The following is a 20,804-nucleotide window of genomic DNA, read 5'->3' as shown; positions in this document are numbered from 1 at the left end:
AAAGATGTATACCGCCATACCGGCCTATTCTGCATGTCGGGTAATTCTGCGCAACGACCCGTCATTTCAGTAAACATTTGATCATGTGCTATTTTGGGTCAAAAATCCATTTTGCATTCAGAAAGAAGAATTGTACATTAATTAAGAAAAGTGATATTCATAAAGTGTACAAAATATCCCACATTTTGACTCTAAATGCACATCAAAATGTGATTTCTAAATGGCAATGTGAAGGCCCACTTCATGACCTTCTTGAACCTGTAACCCCCAAAAAATGATTTACTGTGAATCTTTTAGAATCATATAAAAAAATACATTATATAAAAGATGGAAATGTGTACCTTAAAACAAAACTGTATTTTTATCCAAGTTTACAATTTTGCAAGAAGTTGTCCCAGATGTACAAAATCATCTGCTACCCAACGTGTCTACTTGCCGTTAAAACATAAATTCTCAACAAATTCCCCGGCGTATAGTCTGTTTCTAAATTATGTATTATTTTTTCCCCATCAATAAGACATAAACACATTACATCCTATTTATTGTTGTTTCTCTTACACTTAATTGCTTTTTTTTCATAAAATGTTGGGGGCCTTGAGTGGCCGAGTAGTTTAAAGCGCTCTTTGTTATGGATCACTGCCATCTCACCTCTGTCTGCGTTGGTTCGAGTCTCGGATTCGGCTAATGTGGATATGTGAGAAAGCTTGTCAGTAGCTTCCAGTGGGTCGGTGGTTTTTCCAGGGTTTTCAAGGGTTCTTCCTCCACCATTAGTACTGGCCGCCATGTGTAGCCTATCGTGTGCTGAAAAATGGCGTTAAACCCTATGACAACAACATAAAATGTTGAACTTTACTAACTTTTTTACAAGATCAGTTTAGTCTGCTTAATATCTCTTGTCATTTATTGGCATTTTTACGTTGAATTTTGTAAAACACACTATAAACCTGACCTAATTACTCGACTGAAATTGCTGACAGAAACAGTCCAAAGTAATACATTTCATTTCTATAGCAATATGGATAAACATTATATCTTTTCAAAGCTATGCGCAGAATAGGCCAACATATCGCGAGTCAGGAAAACAGGGGGTTGGTATCCCCTGCCTCCAAAATTAATATTATTTTGAACAGAATATTCTGGTGACAATTGCATCTTTTCAAATGGTAAGCATTGCTGTATCCGTTGTTTTCATGTGACGTAACAAAACTTGTGTACGTCCATATCCGCCATTTTGAGTCCCTAGCCCTGCAAACCAGCACCTAATAGCATTGTTTTTCCTGCATGAATATGAAGACACGTCTCATTTTGTGCGTAAGATTATAACAATACATCATCACATTCTGTTGTGCATGTCAACCACATGAGACTGAATGCGTGACTTTTCTACTTGTTTTCTTCAAGTAAAACATTTAAATTTCAACCATCCTTGTTATTCTTTCGCAAACAAAGTAGATCGATCAATAAACCAACGCATAAACAAATGGAGACACAAACAAGTAGAAACATGTAATGATTGTTAATTGTCATGGGCTGAAATCAATCATTTGGTTATCGTTCAAGTTAAAAGGCTAATTGTTAATATATAATTTCATGTTTCTAAAAGCATTTCAGGAATGCTTCTTTTTGACATTCGACACAAGTCATGTTCCGTTTGGCACGTGTTTCGTTTGAATACACTGAAGATCAAACTTCTTTGAACGGTTATTGCTTTCATTCAATATCATCCTACGTCCAACATCTCCGTCACAAATACAATATTTGACTATACTAATTAAATTGATTTGTCAAATGTCTTTGGCACAAACACTGTTGTCGCGAAAAGTATTTGTGCATAAAAGTTCTGACATAAAACATGTTACGAAATGTTAATTCGTAACTGATATTGTTTCCCGAAAATCATTGTCCGCAACCATTATTGTAAGATGACAAGCCTAGGGATATGATGCGAAACACTTTTTAAAAATGTCAATATTGTCTGTTTGTAAAAAAAATAAAAAATAACTGCATTTCTATTTGATAGCAATATGCACAATTACGGTTCAACTTCACTATTCTGTCTTTCGATGTAAGCAAGGGAACTTCCATCTTTATTATTTTCGTGCTATTGGGCACTTAATTTCAAGTATAATCTTTGTATCAGTTCGATGAAGTAAATGTCCTTATCGACAGTTAAATCAGATTATTCTCTTGAATATACATGATGACTAATGTTGACAAAGGTTTGTTAGGGACTCAAAATGGCTGCGCAAGGTGCACACACGTTGCATTGTGGGTTTGTGTGTACTCAATCGTGATGTCTGTGAAAACGGCTCATGGTCGTTCCGTACCCAAGTCGTTTCGTACCCAAGTCAATTCGTACCCAAATGAGTTGTTTCGTACCCAAAACAATGGTCGTTTCGTACCTATGGTGCTGGTCGTTTCGTACCCAAATGAGTCGTTTCGTACCCAAGGTGCTGGTCGTTTCGTACCCAGTGATATAGTCGTTTCAAATGTAACCACAAATATCATAAAAAGATATTTCATACGTATTTTCTATGTTGCTTTTTTTTCCTTTGTGATAGATATACATATAAATAATAATAATAATAATATGACTTTGTATACTTTAACGGGAATCATAACACTGGTCAACAGTGAAATCATTACTGACTTGAAAAGGCCCTAATCTGTAGTATTTTGGTGTGCCGAACACGAATATAACCGTGAAAAATTTGTATTGGCTCTCGTTTTGAAGATATTCATATACCTCATTTTCTATGTTTCACTGTGTAAATTTCTCCAGTAGGACTGCAGCAACATCCGGAATAATGATGTAACATTGCATAATACCATCATGCTCACATCATCCACAGTTGATTGCATCATTTTCTGATGCAATGCAATACTAATGCCATGCGGCTGCTGAAGTAAGTTGACGTCAGCAGTGTACTATACATGTGTAGGCCTATTATACTAATGCCAGGCGGCTGCTGAAGCTGACGTAAGCAGTGTACTATATAAAGCCCAATCAGATAGGTTCAGCATTTAAAATATTTTAGACGTTGTGCGAGACAGTTCAAGCTACTGTTACATAAAACTTATTATTTTATCCATTTACGTACAATAAAGAACAGTAATGCCTCGAAAGTGTGTTAATACCGCGGACAATTTTTGCTATATTTGTGGGGAAGTGACATTTGCCAACCAGAAGAAAAGTATCAATTCTCAAGTGAAGAAGGCATATCATCTTTACTTCGGATGCAAGGTTGGTGACCAAGACAAGCCTTGGGCTCCGCATATATGCTGTGCTACATGTACAACACAGCTTTCACAGTGGTTGAATTGCAAAAGGTCATCAATGCCGTTTGCAGTCCCAATGGTGTGGAGAGAGCCAAGCAACCACCTAAATGACTGTTACTTCTGCTTGGTTCCTCCTCTTTCCGGCGGAATAACGAAGCGAAAGAAGTCGAGAATAGTCTACCCAAACATTCCGTCTGCATTGAGACCAGTTCCACATGGTGAGGGACTTCCTATTCCAGAACCTCCAGCAGAATATTCTCTTGATTCATCTGACGAAGACAAAGGTGAGTCGACCTGTTCTTCTCCTGGTCCATCAGCATGCAGTGATCCAGATTTTCACTGTGGTGCATCATCAACCCCACACAGAATAACACAGGAAGAACTAAATGACCTGATTCGTGATTTGGACTTATCAAAGAACAAGGCAGAATTGCTAGGATCAAGACTCCAACAATGGAATCTTCTAGAAGAAGATGTCACAATTACTGCATATCGAAAGCGCCACCAGCAATTGGAGCCTTTCTTCAGAAAGGAAAGTAATCTGATATTCTGTTCCGATATTGAGGGCCTCATGAATGCTTTAAAAATCACTCATGACCCACAAGAATGGAGACTATTTGTGGACTCTTCGAAACTGAGTCTCAAGGCTGTGCTTTTGCACAATGGAAACATTCTTCCATCTATTCCAGTAGCGTATGCTGTCCACATGAAAGAGACATACGATAACTTAAGGCAGCTACTGAATTCCATTGAGTATAACAAGTACAGCTGGCACCTCTGTGGTGATTTGAAGGTAGTTGCCCTTTTAATGGGACTGCAGCAAGGATATACAAAATACATGTGTTTCTTATGCGAGTGGGATAGCCGAGCAAGGGAAATGCACTACATGAGGAAGGAATGGACTCACAGGCAGAATGTAGCCATTGGAGAGAAGAATATCCAACACCCAGCTCTGGTTGAGGCTCAGAAAATCTTGCTACCACCCCTTCACATCAAACTAGGTTTGATGAAGAACTTCGTGAAAGCCATTGACCGGACTTTGCCAGCATTCCGATACCTGCATGAAAAATTCCCTCGACTCAGCGAAGCAAAGATTAAAGAGGGAGTTTTTGTGGGTCCTCAGATTCGAGAGCTTTTCAAAGATGACCGGTTCAACAACTTGCTGGAAGGTGACGCGAAACAAGCATGGAATGCTTTTCGCCTAGTTTCTACAAACTTCCTCGGAAATGTTAGGGCAGAAAACTATAAGGAACTAGTAGAAGACATGTTGATGAAGTATAAGAAACTTGGCTGCAATATGTCTCTAAAGATTCACTTCCTTCATTCCCATTTGGATTTCTTTCCTAGCAACTGTGGTATTGTTAGTGATGAACACGGCGAACGTTTTCATCAAGATATCGCAACAATGGAACAAAGATACCAGGGAAAATGGTCCACTACAATGCTGGCTGACTACTGCTGGACACTCCTCAGAGATGCTCCCGAACAGCTGTACAAGAGACAGGCGAAGAAATCTAAGATGTAGTCAATGACTTGATTTTTTATAGGTAGGCTATTACAGTTGACCTTTTACTATTGGAATGCATTTCGTTATGTAAACATTAATTTCTTGCAGATTACAAAAAAACTAGAGCCAATTTTGCAATTTGACTGTCATATTCGTGTTCAGCACATAAAAATTGATAAGAATTGACTAATTTTATTTCAGTAACATGACTTTTGTAAAAATTTGTTGTCCAGTGTAATTGAAATGTTATCAAATGCTAAAATCCACGGATATCTAGTAAGTTTAAACTTTCAAGCTTAATTCAATTTCACACGTGTTTGATTATTTTTTGTTTTTGTTTTATTTTGAAATAATTTCAATAGGTCTATAATTTTCAGCAGTATTTAGATTCAGAGAATTTTTACTAAATTCCCTGTCAATAATTCTTTAACAATAATACTATATTTACCTACCTTGTTTACTGGGGATTAACTTTATCTTCGGAATTTAAAATTGGTTTACTCAGGCACTTATATTTTAGTATAAACAGCATATGGCAAACTTGGAGTTATATGCAATGAATTCAATTTATCATTAAGCCAAAAAGAATCAATTATCAAATATCAACAAATGCAGGCGAGAATATTCTCGGTGTGGGAAGAGTATCAGAACGGCGTCATCTCCTCCTCAAAATTACTGAAACGCTGCAGCAGTATATACGGCCCGACAACTGAATGACAAGGCAATTTAATTGCATTATTATACCATGCATATTGTAATTGTATTTTCTTCATGTATGCATGTAATAAAACTCTAGAATGTACATTTCGGAATAATGTTGTTAGTCTTTTGTTATTTAAGAAACCTTTCCGAGCTATTCTTTCGTCTTACTGAGACATCTCCTTCAGTCATTCTTTGGATGGTAATTTTTACTGTTCTAATCTGGGAAAAATATATGCCATATTACATAGGGTGCTGTACTGAATACGTTTCAATACTGGCTCAATCAAATCATGCATACATATCTTCGATTATTTAAATAATTAAATCTGTTTTTAAACAACAAAGTAAATATATGTAAAATGCAGTGCCATATTAAATCTCTCTCTCTCTCTCTCTCTCTTATTTATGTGGAGGATAACAAAAGTGAGCAAAAATGTGCACAAGTATGCCAATGCGATCGGCTGTCTCCCCCTCCCCCCCCCCCCCCAAAGCAGCCTGGTTGCCCGTATAATATAACACGTTCAACACCTTTAAAAGCAGGCGACACAAATTGAAATTAACACCAGTATTGGGTCTTGGAGAAGAGAAACTTACACAAACGAAACTACTATATCTGCATTCAGCCCCATTATCAAAAGATCGCAAAATGTATAGTTGCTTTGAGGGGATAACCATTTGTAATTTATCGGACACGTTAGTCATTACTAAATAATACCAAGAAATATGACAAGTAATTGTTAATTGGAACTATACAAAAATAATGGACTTATTCAGTTATTTAAACCTGGCCAATGTTTTTTTTTATCTTGCTGGCAATGTGAATACTTTTTTAATTCCGTTTTATACATAGATGCTATTATACAGTGAAAACAATACAATTACTGTAATTATCTGTGTTTGGTAAATTTTTTGCCCGGATATGCTTTGTTTAAGTTAGGAAAAGGGAGCTGTAAATATGAAAATACTTGTACACTTGTAAATTAATTGGTGCGAAACGACAAGCACCTTGGGTACGAAACGACCAGGAGCTTGGGTACGAAGCGACCAGGAGCTTGGGTACGAAACGACCAGCACCTTGGGTACGAAACGACCAATTTCCACTGGGTACGAAACGACTTGGGTACGGAACGACCAGGCACCGTGAAAACAACCCATTTTATTTTTGACAGTTGTTCGATTTCGGTATGCGTTTTGCTTCAGTATTGGAAACAAAAACCTAGGGTGCACAGAAATGCCCGATAGCAGTGTATATATACTGTGTTGGTTTAAAAAAAAAGTTTAAAAGGGGATAACTTGTACTGGGGGAGGGAATTATGTCTTGTCTCTTATTTTTAAGAGGTGAGAGGTGGGTGTTTGTTCTGGGGTTATTTTATCTGTACCCGATATTCTTTATAGGTAATCGTCGTGCATGTCCTGACGGGCGAAAACGACGTTACTCCAAATAGTCAGTCATTTATAGGTAAACTACCTTAAGCAACGATACGAGACACACACCCCACCCCTATAATGGTGTGGCATTGTGTAGTATTTCCAGCACCTAAACTGCATGTAGATTAAATCAAAAGCCAATCCTTAACCTACAGTATGCACTATATCTAAGAATGATGCAAGTCACTGCGATGTATTTTGGCCCAGTTTGCAACTGGAGTTATTGACGGAATAAACAAGCAACAGTCACATACAGTCAAATTACATGATCAACCAACCTCTTCGATACTTTGGAATATTCTTCCTACTGGCTACACTGCTAGATCCCTGTTACATCTACAAATCCCTGCATTACATTTGCAGTAATTACAATGCGCTTTGTGTAAGGCAACTCCGAACCCGCGATTATTTTTGAAAATTTAGAGACAGCTTTTCCGGAAGCTGACAAGGCCAATATATAAGCATGCGCATTACGCTCGAAGTTATCACTTCGAAGTTAAACCTAGAAGTGGGCAAAATATTTAGATAATATGCGGGTCTATGGTATTTCATTATATATCCTAACGGTGCGATATGTAAAACGATGATGATCAAAAATAAACTTAAAATCTATCTTAGTAATATAAACATACACGCTACCAACAAAGATATACGTAATATACATGATGTCGCCGAAAGGTTGCACGTAGAATATATATACAAAATTTAAAATTAAAATATCTAAGCATCCTTTTAAATAAAGTTGACTTAAAAATAAGTTTTAACCTTATTACTATTTCATTTATATATATCAAGTGACCAATACAGTTTTATTTTAACAGAAACAGTAGAAAATACTGTCTGACTTTTGGGCGACACTAGATATATCCTTTAGGCGACCGCGGTCGCCTAAAGGTTGCGTGTATGTCGACCTAAGGTCGCATTTTGGCTTATATATATATATATATATATATATATATATATATATATATATATATATATATATATATATATATATATATATATATATATATATATATATATATATATAATAAGGTTTTAACAATCTGAAGTGTTCGATATATGGTTTCTTCAGCACAAAAAAATCCCATATAAACTCCACCGCATTCTAGCAAGTTCAGAGGATACAAATAAGGACAATACAACCCTCATATAAACTCCTAGCCTACCACAGCATTCTAGCAAGTTTAGAGGGTACACGAAACACAACCCCCTATGAGAGCCTCTAACCCGTCAAACAACGGTCTAGCAGGCTCAAGAGGGTGCGTTTGGTGAGTGACGACACAATCCCCATGACGACACAGACAGCACAATATATAATCCCCATGTAAACTCCTAGATCGCCACCGCATTCTAGCAAGTTTAGAGGACACACATAAGGACAATACAACATATAATCCTCATATAAACTTCTAGCCTGCCACCGAATTCTAGCAAGTTTATAGGGCACATGAAATAAATGCAAACTTAATTAATATACGACTTATTTCTAAGCACAGTACAAACAAATAAATCTTAGTTAAGGACGGCACAACACGTAGTATTTACAGCATTGTATTTACATATTTACAGTAGGACGGCACAAGCATGTAGTATTTATAATATTTACATGTAAGGACAGCACAACATATAAGGGGGCCTTCTCTACACATTACAGATTTTGACACACACACCCCTAGTAATCGGCCTGTGGGTGATACAAAACATGCATCCACCAATTGGTGACGTGGTGGGAGGGTGTTTTTTCTGTTGAGTTTCGAGGCTTTAGCGGAGCCCGCAATTAATTATAAAAATCGTAAATTTGCGTAACCACCGACAGTTGTCAGTCATGGAACTCGTTCGACGCTCTAGCAATGAGCAACTGAAGCATCTGATATATATACGTTTCAGAAATTATTATATAGTTACCTATAGTTACGGTTTCTGAATAGATTATACATATTTCTGCATCAAAACAGCGGTTTCTGAATAAATCGTAAATATTTCTGCATTAAAACAACGGTTTCTGAATAGATTGCAAATATTTCTGTATTAAAACAGCGGTTTCTGAATAGATCGTAAAATATCTGCACTAAAACAGCGTGTTCTGAACAGATCTAAAAATGACTTGCAATAATGTACGATGAAACCAAGTTTATTTTTCTATTTTGTAAGTTAGAAACCATAAATATCCCTCTACTTGTTACATTATTGATATTAATTACGACGTAGATGGTAAATTAACTAATTACGACCATATAAATCACAATCTACGGAGAAATATGTTTACAGAATTATCTCCCTTCGCTCAAGTCGAAAAAATAAGTAGTATCTGAGTACAATACAGACCTAAACAAAATTAATAAATAGTTAATAAATATAATTCGAGGTAATTGCTTGCTAAAGATGATAGTTTATCTCCCTAACAATAATAGAAAATAATTTTCTGTTTATATTACTTTGATTACGCGGATTTATATATTTTTTTCTGCAACTTTTCGTACTGATGGCATGCAGGTATCAAAATATTTACTGGCCGAATTCATTGATTGAAATATTGTTTCTTCGCTGGTTTCTGTATTTATGGATACAACTACTTTGGCACTTTTATCATTATAACCAGTGTTTCCAAATCTACAATTATTACTTTGTGTGATAGCTCTTAGATTGGATAACTTATCATTTAATTTAATTCCGTCAATATGATCGATCACAAAACCCTCTTTGATCACCCCAAAGAAACACTCGTATGTGAATCGATGACGGTAATATCTTTTCTTGCCCCAAACACCAAATCTTAGATATCCAGTATTATTAACAACACCAACTGGTTTTTTCGATTTGCAATGTCTAACTACACCATCACGATTTGTTTCGTAGTTCGTTATTATAGGATGCTTCACAAACTCTTGGTTCATTATAACAATATTATTTGTTTAAATTATAATTTGTCTGAGAACCTATCTAAATAATCCTTTTCGGATTTTATAATTCTGTCATTGTCATTATTTTTTGTCATAGTATCTTTTGAATTCTCTGTATCGTTTACCACCACATTTTGCGCATAATTGTGTTTCTCCTCGGACTATGACACCACATCGCAGACATGGTATTGGTCCTAAACAACCTCCACGAACACACTGCAAGTGTTGCCCGCAGAATTCCCTTTTACAGGGTTTGCCACATGGATTTAATAAACCGATCATCAACCATTTACAATGATTCATTATATATTTAGATATTTGTCTAAAATATAATATGGATGAGTTTGAGAGATTATCTGCAATCAGGCCTTGCAAAACTTCTAGATTCGATCTTGACAGACTAACACCTGACTCGCGGAGGCGAGCACTGACTCATCTGATTGATATCACCAGGGATGCCAAAAAAGAATTTCGTGATGATGAAGCATCTCACGTGTGGTCTACATTCAAAATTAAACACGATAGCTCTCTCAAGGACTCTATCATTGATGCTACAATGAAAGATACACGAGCGAAAGTGATTATCGATCATCTTGATAAACAGAAATATATTTTTAGAGAAAAATTCATTATGCAAGCTAAAGATTCTGATACGTGGATTATTCGTGACAAACGTGATCCTGTAATTGCTGGGGAAAAAACACCGTTCTAAGTAAAGATTCCAAAGCAGGAATGTTGACTGGCATTGACAGACGATATTACGATCATATCCTCTGACTCCGTTTGTTTATGGAATTTATCAACTAAATGATAAACCCAATATTACTGATCTTGCCTCGATGAAATTTTTATCGTTGAATTGTGTAGCCGAGCGAGTAATGGAATATTTTACAAATGCGAAGCGTGGAAATGGCTTAACAGATCTACGACGTGAAAAAATAGCCACGTGGGCTGAATCGGTCAAAGATACCGGAGCGACAATAAAAGATTTTGCTGGGTTATCAAGTAAATTAAAATTCCCAATGGTAGTAAAAACTATCGGGAGAGATTTTATACGAATCAGTAAATAGATCAAAAATGACACCAATTGAAATTATTGATCATAACGCTCACGCGTGGACCTCTGCGGTAACAATATTTCCACGAGATCGTGTTGTGAGATTTTATTCTGATTATATGTTTGATTTTATTTACGAGATAAGTAAAAACGATCCTGTATCAGTATGGTTGTTTAAGAGCTCTGATGAGGAATATGATCAATTTGTAAGACCTAACGTTGATCTATACCGTAGAGAATCCCTACATGAAGAAATGAAAAAACTCGCGCAGAGATATTCAGAAAATACTAAGCAATTATTGGTCAATTGTTTTACAGTTTCGTCAGTTGCTGCTCACGCCGCGAGAGAGAAAAATTCATGGAAACCAATACGTGTTGAATTCCTCGAAGATATTCAAGCGAGTTGTATCGAATACGGACACGGTGGTTTGTGGAATACCAAATATAACCACAAGGATGTCCTTTCCATAGATATCGTCGCGTGTTATCCAGGAAGTTTTCTAGGAATGGGTGAATGTGCTGAATACTTTTAAAAATTCGGACATCCTACAAACGAAATGACACGAGTAGCGATTAATGGTCCATTAACCGATTCCTCCTGACAGGATTCGCTCGTGTAGTGTCGTTTGAATTTGCTAGGAATCTTCATCCGTGTTGTTATGTTTGGTTTGGTACACATTTCTGGAAGCGACGCTGGGCACCAATAGTGTTATTGCGGTATATGATTGATTATGCGATGTTAATATCGTTGAGTGAAACAATTATATCATATCATGCGCAAACTTCGGTTTTGGTTACCAACACCGGAGCGTGTCAACATAGATGAGGTTATTGAAGAATATGCCCGAGAATGTCCAAATACTCCTATTGATGTAATCGTTAATGATGCTCCTAATATTCTTAGGATTAAACTCAGCAACAATGAAAAAACAGCAAAAGATCTCGAGAGAAAAATAATCGGTAAATTTACTCAAGGTGGAGCATATGATTATAAACGGCATCACTCACGATTGATTATGGACGATGTTGAATTGGATTTTATAATTGCTGATACCGCTGCGATAAATATATTCTGTAATCGGGAAAGTATTTACTTATCCGACGGGAAAAAGTTAGGCACAATTGTTAGTTACATTAATGGAGTATCCCCTCAGTATCCATATTTAAGATCCTCAATGCTGGCTTATGTTTCTATAAACCTATTATCGATGATAAATAGATTTCCTGACACCGCAGTTAGAGTTGCAACGGATTCATTTTATATCGATAAAAAATACTCACAATTACTGGCTCGTTTCACAAGCACTGAAGAATCACTGGGTTCGTGGAGAATAAAAAAAGAAATGTTACACTTCAACGGGAGTTGTTTCAGTTACAACGAGAGAAGTTTCCAACGTTGCCAGTTCCGTTATGTTATCGACCAGCAGGTACGCGACGGCAAAATATTGACATTGATATACCAGGACAGGGGAAACAGAATCTTGTGTTGAATGATATTGTCGCAGTCGATGTCAATGTTGCTGAAGATGCTCTACGCGCTGATAAATCCCCGTGGACGCTTGGATACGCGATGACGATTCACTCGTCTCAGGGATTAACTGTTACTGATACACTTGTTTGGATCGTTGATGATCGTATCGAATGGTCGAACTTAGTTTATCTTGCAGTGTCGAGAGTCAGAAGAATATCTCAACTGCGGCGAATCGTCATGGATTCGTCAGTCATCAGTGATGATATTGATAACGATATAATAAGAAAACAATTGGCTAATTATAAACAAAGTGACAGAAAAAATAAACGCGACTTTAATCTCGATGTTGAATTTATTAATGCGCTGAAACAACAGCAGAATAATCATTGCGCAAGTTGTAATTGTATAATGCTGTGGAAGTACTCGAGTAATGATCCAAGACAATTTACCGTAGATAGAAAAAAAATAACAGTCTTGGTCATACACGAGAAAATACTATGTTGACCTGTCTTGAGTGTAATCGTAGTAGGGGTGCTAGTTAAGTGATTTGGGTGGTAATTGTATGTCCTTGGGAATTATTTGTAATTGTTCACGTGTAAATCCACGTTGAGGAGCAGTTCAATCCAGTCTGTAGATTGCAGGTCTACCAGTGGATCTTGTTACGCTAGATATTTTGTGCGTCGTGATGCTCCAAATAGGATCAGTCGCTCTTTTTTTACCGCCTTCAGGTTCACGTGGTTCATATAAATATCTCACAGTGGTATTACCTAATACTGGCTGTGTTGAAAATTCACGTCGTTGTATTGGTATATATATTTGTGTGACTACGTTAATTGGTTTCATGTTGGTTGTTCGAGTAATTTCATTACTTAATGCAGCTATCACACTTGATAATCTTTTAACCCATTCGTAAGATCTCGTATCCTGAATAACCTCTTTAGCGTATTGATATCCAAATAACCGCTCAGCAAGTGTTCGGTTAAATCGTTCAACAATTGCCTGATCACGATGAATTGCAGTATGTCCTCGTCGTATATTGACATTATCTCGCTTCATAAACGATGTTAATGCACCCAGAAATTCATCGCCAGGATTAACCTGTAATAGTTGTGGCCATCGCAGACCACCTTGTGGTCCAAGTCCTCGTTGATAAATTCTTTCAAACGCATTGGCTACTTCAGTTGCTGTCTTTGCTGATAATGATTCTGCTTCTTTGTATCTACTTGTAACATCAACTACAGATAGCGCGTACTTGTATGTTATTTGACGTCGACCAATTTTAACGGTATCATGTGGTAAAAATAATATATCAGTCTGATGAACTTCATTAGGAACACTAACATCGAAATGTGCAAAATGAATTTGCTTAGGTGGTGGTAGATAAATTTGCCATATTGCCTGTTTGGATAACCATTTTGCGGCTGTAGAACGTTCGACACCTGCTGCTTTAGCGAGTTTATTAATCGCTGTTTTACCCCTCCAGTATCCAATTGGGGAAAATTAATAGATTCCATTTTATATATTACCAGCACCTAGCGCTAATTTACCTTTCATCGTGGATCTTATTAACCAATAAGCCAATGATTCCTTTAATGATTTTTAATGGAATTTAGCACGTGAATTAATTTTATATCAGCAAGATGTCTGTCTTGTATATTATTACTTCGATATGCGATATCATGAGCAAGACATGCTCTGTCAATATTGTTTATTGGTTCCTAGCGTGGTTTTGGTTGGTCTTGATTGTCAAGTCTGATATCAAGTCGGGTTCCAGGACCACACTAATTATATCCTGGACGATGTTTTCTCCTGGGTAATTAACAAAAGAAATCCCTGGTAATATTGTTAATTTTGCTGTAATATCACCTCCTCGTTTTTTTTTTAATTTTGATTGTACTGATTTGTCAGTGGGAATTAATTTAAATTTCTTTGTAACGCATCGTTCACATTTTCCCGAAACAGCTGTTCTGTTATTTTTTGTAGTAACCGTGGTTAGATCAATTGTTGAAGTACGTGTCCTGCATTTCACACAATATAAATCCATGAATATAAATATACCATGAATGTAATTGATTTTTTTCCGCGACAAGAAAACGAGAACCAGTCAAACATCATACCGCGTTACCGAATTCCATTAGAATAATAATATTAGGTCCATCTGGGAGTGGTAAGACACAACTATTACTTAATTTAACAATGAGATGGTTGAAATGGGATAAGTTGTATTTGGTAGCTCCGTCTCTTGACGATCAGCGGTGCTATGATGAACTAAAGGATTTTAACGAAAATGCAAAATTGTTAAACGGAGATGATGTTATCGAATTTATCACCGATATCAATGAAGCACCGTCTGTTGATTCTATTGATGGATTTATTAATAATTTAGTCGTGTACGATGAAGTGATGCTGAACAAACAATCAAATCCTGCTAGAATATTTCCACGCGGAAGACATCAAAACACTGACGTGATATATGTTACTCAACGATATGTACAAATTTCGAAAGTGATCAGGGATAATTGCAATATTCTCGCTGTGTTTAACGGAGTTGATACACACACGCTGAGAAATATTCATCAGACCTGGTGTAGCGGTGACATGGATATAATAATTCAGAAATGTATTCAGTCAGGCTCAGTTATCTTCACATGCATTTATAACAATAAATTTACATGATCCTCGAGCACGATATCGAATCGGGCTTGATAAAATTTTAGGATAAATTAATAGCAGCAGGGAGGGCGCGTCTCCAACTTGATATTAGTCACTGATCGATTTTTAGGAGAATTGTTTTTACAATTCCAGGAAAGGTCAATTCCTTCTTTTAACGGCAGCATAAAAAAGCGCCTCCAAATAGACATCTAATCATCGCGATCTCTTTTTTTTACAATTCCAGGGTATCCCAATTAGAGGCTGTTCGCCCTCCCTGCTGCTTGTGTTTATCTCCAAAGCAAATTAGACCCAGTTTTTCAGAGCGTGAGTTTGAAAATTAGATTCTACATTTTGTCGAGGATTATAAAGAATTCGGTTTCACATTGACTTACTCGGGTAGCTTTTCGAAACACATCGACAATATTTGTTTGCATGCATCTAAAATGCTAACTTTTTGAGGTCAATTAAATCGAATTTAGGTCAGACAACATAGGATAATATTTATCTCTCTCAAATACGCCCTCTCCTAGAGTATGCTGCTATAATATAGGATAATTACACAGCCGTTGACTTATTAAGACTCTACAGACTGCTAACTGAAGCTAGACGAATTGTAGCACTTCTATTAACAATATCTACAGAGAAATCGATTGGCAGCCGTTAACGGCGAAAAGAAAATTTCATAAACGTTGTACCTTTCACAAAAGTGTGTATGGTTCTTTTCCATCTAACCTCGAAAATCTTGTACCACAGTTAGTTGGACACGCAACTCAATATAATTTGAGAACTAAATAATAATTTTCAACAAGTGCATACTCGACTATAAATCTCTGGAAATTCTTATATATCTTCTACATTAAACATTTGGAACATTCTGCGGGATCCAGTACAACATGAGGTTCTTTAATATTTAAATATAATATTTTACCTACACAAATCATATCCCACTACATTATTATGCTGGTAAAAGGAACTCATCAGTTATTCATATTAGGATTTTTTAAAAACTTCAGTGAATTAAATAATGATTTTTTGTTAAATTGTCTTGCTGATAGTACATATAGAGAGGACGATGAGACTGCACTCCATTATTGTTTTACTTGTAAGAAAGATACAGTACGAGGACTGAGACTAATGCATTGCGTAAGGCCAAGTATTCATCCCTGTTAGTACAAATGTTTTGCTGTTTGGATCAGAAGAGCTATTACATGACCAAAACGCTTCTATCTTTGAAATCTTCAAGACTTATATTACTGAAAAATTATAATAATTGTCTTAGACAAATTGCCTACTGGCATGATCTCCATCCTCAACGCGCCACGGAACTCTTTTATTATTTCCCTCCCACATTCCCACACTTTATCTTTTTTAAATGAGTTGTTATACACTAATTTTGTATTTACCGTTTCTAGTTAGTATAATGAAATTTGTTATATTCAATTGTATTCATGCACTATTTTTTTCATCTATGCATAAGTATCCATAAGTGATGTTAGTCCTTCCCACTTTTCATGTACCTACTTGTGGGGGCAAGGCTGTTGCCAAGTTTTGATAACTTGTAGCCGACCCCATGTGCTGCAATTACAATAATAAAATATCTTTTTAAAAAAAGAAAAGGGATTATCCGCATTTTATAACTATTATCTGTTTCAGATGATGCTTTCCTTAATTAAATCCAGCCACAAATATGGAATAACCTCATGACATAAAAAGCAAGAGATAAGTAACAATATTATTCTTGAATCATAGTACATTTAAATGGCGAATAGACAACCTTTTCATGACAATGATGGAATCTCACTGCTTAACATGCTTTTTTTTCTTCTACTAGGTGTGCTCTCCCCGGTTATGACAATGATACCTACAGGATACAGAGCGAATACCACCAAATGTTGGTGAATAAAACGATACCTAGATCTTCTGATAATAAACTTAAGTATGACCAATGTCATTTATTCGCTGCTAACACCACCTATGACGAGTTCAGTCATCCCCTCAACGACACACCAACCTTGAACTGCAAACGGTGGGTATACGACGACGCCATTTTTAAAGCAACATTTGTTACTCAGGTATGATATTGCATGTTTCAAGGCCAAGTCGGTGGGTTACAATCTTAATATCTTAGGTAACAAATATGAGGAATACTTCTGACGTTTGGATAGTGGTTTGATATGAACGTAGTCGGCAAGTGTTTGTCGAAGTGTTTGTAGAAATGGAAGCTACTCAAGGAAAACAACTAAGTAAACTAGATAGCAGCTACTCTTGTGTCTTTGGTACGCAACATTATTTTCGAAAAATAAGGCTTAAGGAACAAATGCTTCTATCTGCACAAAGCCATCTTTTAAAAATCTATATATTCGAGGTGCCTCTTTGCCTCTAATTTTACTGTAAGTAATTTGTCAGAAACCTATGTAGACCGAAAGATTCTAAAGTAATGGCTACTTTTTTTGCTGGTTTTCATGTCCAAATGGCGCTGATGTTTTCAAACTCTGTGACCTATTTTTTGCACCAGCTATCCAGATGCCCGTGATGCAGGTTGCACTCGAAACGAACTCAGCCTTTTGCATCGCATGCTTGAAACAACCTCAGATGTAAATAGTAATCACTTTGAACTGCCCTTATCCCTGATGCTGTTGTTGTTAAGACTTTAACTTCATATTTTACAGCACTCTTGAATTGATAAACATCGATTACGCACTGCATGAACGGCTGTAGCAAGGCTCTTTATTTATAAATTGTCATCAATCATCAAACTTCGTGATATTCTTAATCCTCTAAAATATGAACTCCAGTTCTTAAAATTAATAATGGTTGTAAATATAATAACGAATCTCAAGGAATATGAACAAGAGCTATAGTTCAAGTCAAAATATGGGTTATATACTAGTTCCTTCCTTGTGTTACGAACTAAAAAAAACAAGTCAGATGGGTCATGTATGCACATTTACTCATTTTAAATTAAATATAACTTGTTCTCTTAAACTTTGACCCCGATTTTCTTTAACCTAAGTCTATTCAGTCCTGCTTATTGAATGTTCTGCACCTTAACTGTCACGAACAAACTTCCAGACAAAAATTATCTATCGCTATAGACTTTTACAATAGTGGCCATGTATTAAACATGGGTCAAAATAAGAGCACGTCGAGTGGAATCTTAACAATCGAGTGTTTGTAGGAAATTTGTTTACCAACATGCGTAATTTTCATTGTGATATCACAACGCGCGACTTTCATTCCGGATTGTACTGGATCACACCTTTAGGTTCATTTCGTCTACGTACTTTAACACTTATTTTTTTCTGTATGCACTTATCGGGACGTTTAAATAATGACCTTCCAAAGGAATATGAATGTATACGAATCCAAATGAAGTGAATACTTGCCACTTAAAGGTATGTATAATCAAATTCTAAACAATAACAACCATTACTGATATAGTCGGAGTTGAATGCCTATATGACCCGTGTGACTTGTACTATAATAACTTCTTTTTTTTCTGCCTGGCACGATGCGATATTAATCAATATAAATACTTGTTAAAGAGGAGGATATTCTGAAACGGTCATTTTTGAAAAAATCTGGCAAATTTCAAAACTATCTTTGAACCTAGAATACCTCTACCAAAAGGTTTATGGAAATATTTAAACTTATAATATATGTTTACAAACCGTTCAATATGACGACATATGTATGCATTCATTAGTCCTTCTGTACTGAATCTGGTGTTATTGTTTCAAATTTAAAGTTGTCCACGTGCATCAAATAATTTAATATTTTCACAAATTACAGAGGCATTCAAGTACAATTAAATAGCAGAATATCACTGTTGTTGTTGGACGCAGACCTCGAGCAGCAGAGAGTGTGAAAAGGCCATTTGCGGGAAGTCCAGTTACGAACAATAAAGCTTTCTACGAAAACGAAAATACAAGGTCAATGAAGCCAAACCGAAGCCTCCAACTAAACATCGAGAGTTTCTCTAATCGAATTAGCTCATTTTGATGCTTTATCTTTGTCGTTTGTTCTTAAATTTGTATATATTTGTTTAACCGCTGGACACTCATTTGTTGCTGTCTTTTATCCAAATATGTTATCAAGACTTCTACGATAACTTGATCGAGGATCATATACATTTGTTGTTATTATTCCGTATGGAGTAGTTTGCTCTTTTGAAAATAAAGTTCTAAATTTTAACATATCCATGCCCCCACTACACTAAATTTGATGAATGTATCGCAATGTCCATGTATCAACTCTATTAAATACAACTTAAATATTACAGTTATCTCTGATCACGTTTGGTATTCGTGTATATTTATGTATAGTAACATAAATCACATAAGTGTTTTTATGTCTGTCTCGAGAAAATATTCTAGATTGATTTGATTGTTTGTCCAGGATCACATCATCGTATACTACTAGATTATTAATAAATCCAACGAGGTCGTCAACAGATGGGGCTTCATCAATATCGGTGATAAAATCAACATTTTCATTAAAATCTTTAAGCACATCGTAGCATCTTTAATCATTTACGGATGGAGCTACAAAGTACAACTTATCTTACTTGAGCCATCTCATTATCAAATTAAGCAGTAATTGTGTTTTACCCGACCCTGATGGACCTATTAGTATTACTCTGATGAAATTCGGTAATGCTGAAATATTTTTGACTGGCTCTTGATTTCGTGTCGCTGGAAAATCACTGACGTCCATCTTGTACAAACATAATAAATAATATGAATTTATATTGTATTCGATGTCGAGCATCCACCCCCACAAGTGGATTAACAACAGTAATAACAAAAAATAAAAAGTATGCACTTACAGGTAAGTATGTGAAATGTGGTACAAGAAAATACAAATGTATTTTGTCTCATATGAAGACATGTGGTGATATCGCTGCTTCATTAGGACAACTACCAGGAGCTAGATGGGCTAAGTATCCAGGAGAAAACATCTTCCTGGATATAATTATAGTGGTTCTGGAACTCGATTTGGTATTCGACTTAACGAACAAGACTAACCAAGACCTGGAGATTATCCAATAAACTCAGTTGATCATGCTTACCACGTTCATGATGTAGATATAAAAACAAGAATTTACAACAATGACATATTCCAGATGTGAAGTTGCTTCACTCGTTAAATTCCATAAAGAATAAATCTCTAAGAGAAAAATTTGCTAGCTTCCTAGTAAGATCTGCGATGAAAGGTAAACTAGTGTAAGGGGCCGGTAATTAATCAACCGATTATTATTATTATTATTATTATTATTATTATTATTATTATTATTATTATTATTATTATTATTGATTCGGTTTATTATAGCCCAAGAGGATACTGGAAAGGTAGAGCAGCGATTAGTAAACTTGCTGATGCTGCAAATGTCACACGTTCTGTTGCTGCAAATTTTTAGCACGACAGGCAAAATGGCAAATTTACCTACCACCACCTCAACAAATTCAGTACGCACATTTTGATGTCAGCACTCCCAGTGAAGTTCATCAAGCAGATATTTTGTTTTTTCCACACGATACCATTAAAACTTGTAGACGTCAATCGCGCACATACAAATACGCGTTGACTGTCGTTGACGTTGCAATTATATATAGAGAAGCAGAACCAGTGTCAAATAAAACAGCAGCTGAAGTTGCATCGGCATTTGATGGAAATTATCAACGTGGTAGTATACGATGGCCACACTTACTACAGGTTGATTCTGGCAAGGAATTTCTTGGTGCAGTATCATCTCTGATGAAAAATGATACGGTCAAAATCAGACTAGGCCATGCTGCACTCATT

General features: G+C 36.1%; 1 protein-coding gene across 2 annotated transcripts in view; it reads left to right on the top strand.

Annotated features, from left to right (window-relative positions):
• The window catches only part of LOC149786050 (organic cation transporter protein-like), a 97,661-nt gene that overhangs the window by 53,805 nt on the left and 23,052 nt on the right, over positions 1–20,804 (top strand). For both annotated transcript variants that reach the window (XM_089976338.1, XM_089976340.1), the window contains one exon: positions 16,831–17,071. In XM_089976338.1, coding sequence (XP_089832464.1) covers positions 16,831–17,071 — 241 coding nt within the window. The remainder of the gene's footprint in view (positions 1–16,830; positions 17,072–20,804) is intronic.

Source organism: Sinohyriopsis cumingii, chromosome 12, assembly GCF_028554795.1.
Source record: "Sinohyriopsis cumingii isolate HCF-2022 chromosome 12, ASM2855479v2, whole genome shotgun sequence".
Lineage (NCBI taxonomy): Eukaryota > Metazoa > Mollusca > Bivalvia > Unionida > Unionidae > Sinohyriopsis > Sinohyriopsis cumingii.
The sequence above is the reverse complement of the archived record's forward strand: the minus strand, read 5'-3'. Positions and strand labels throughout refer to the sequence as shown.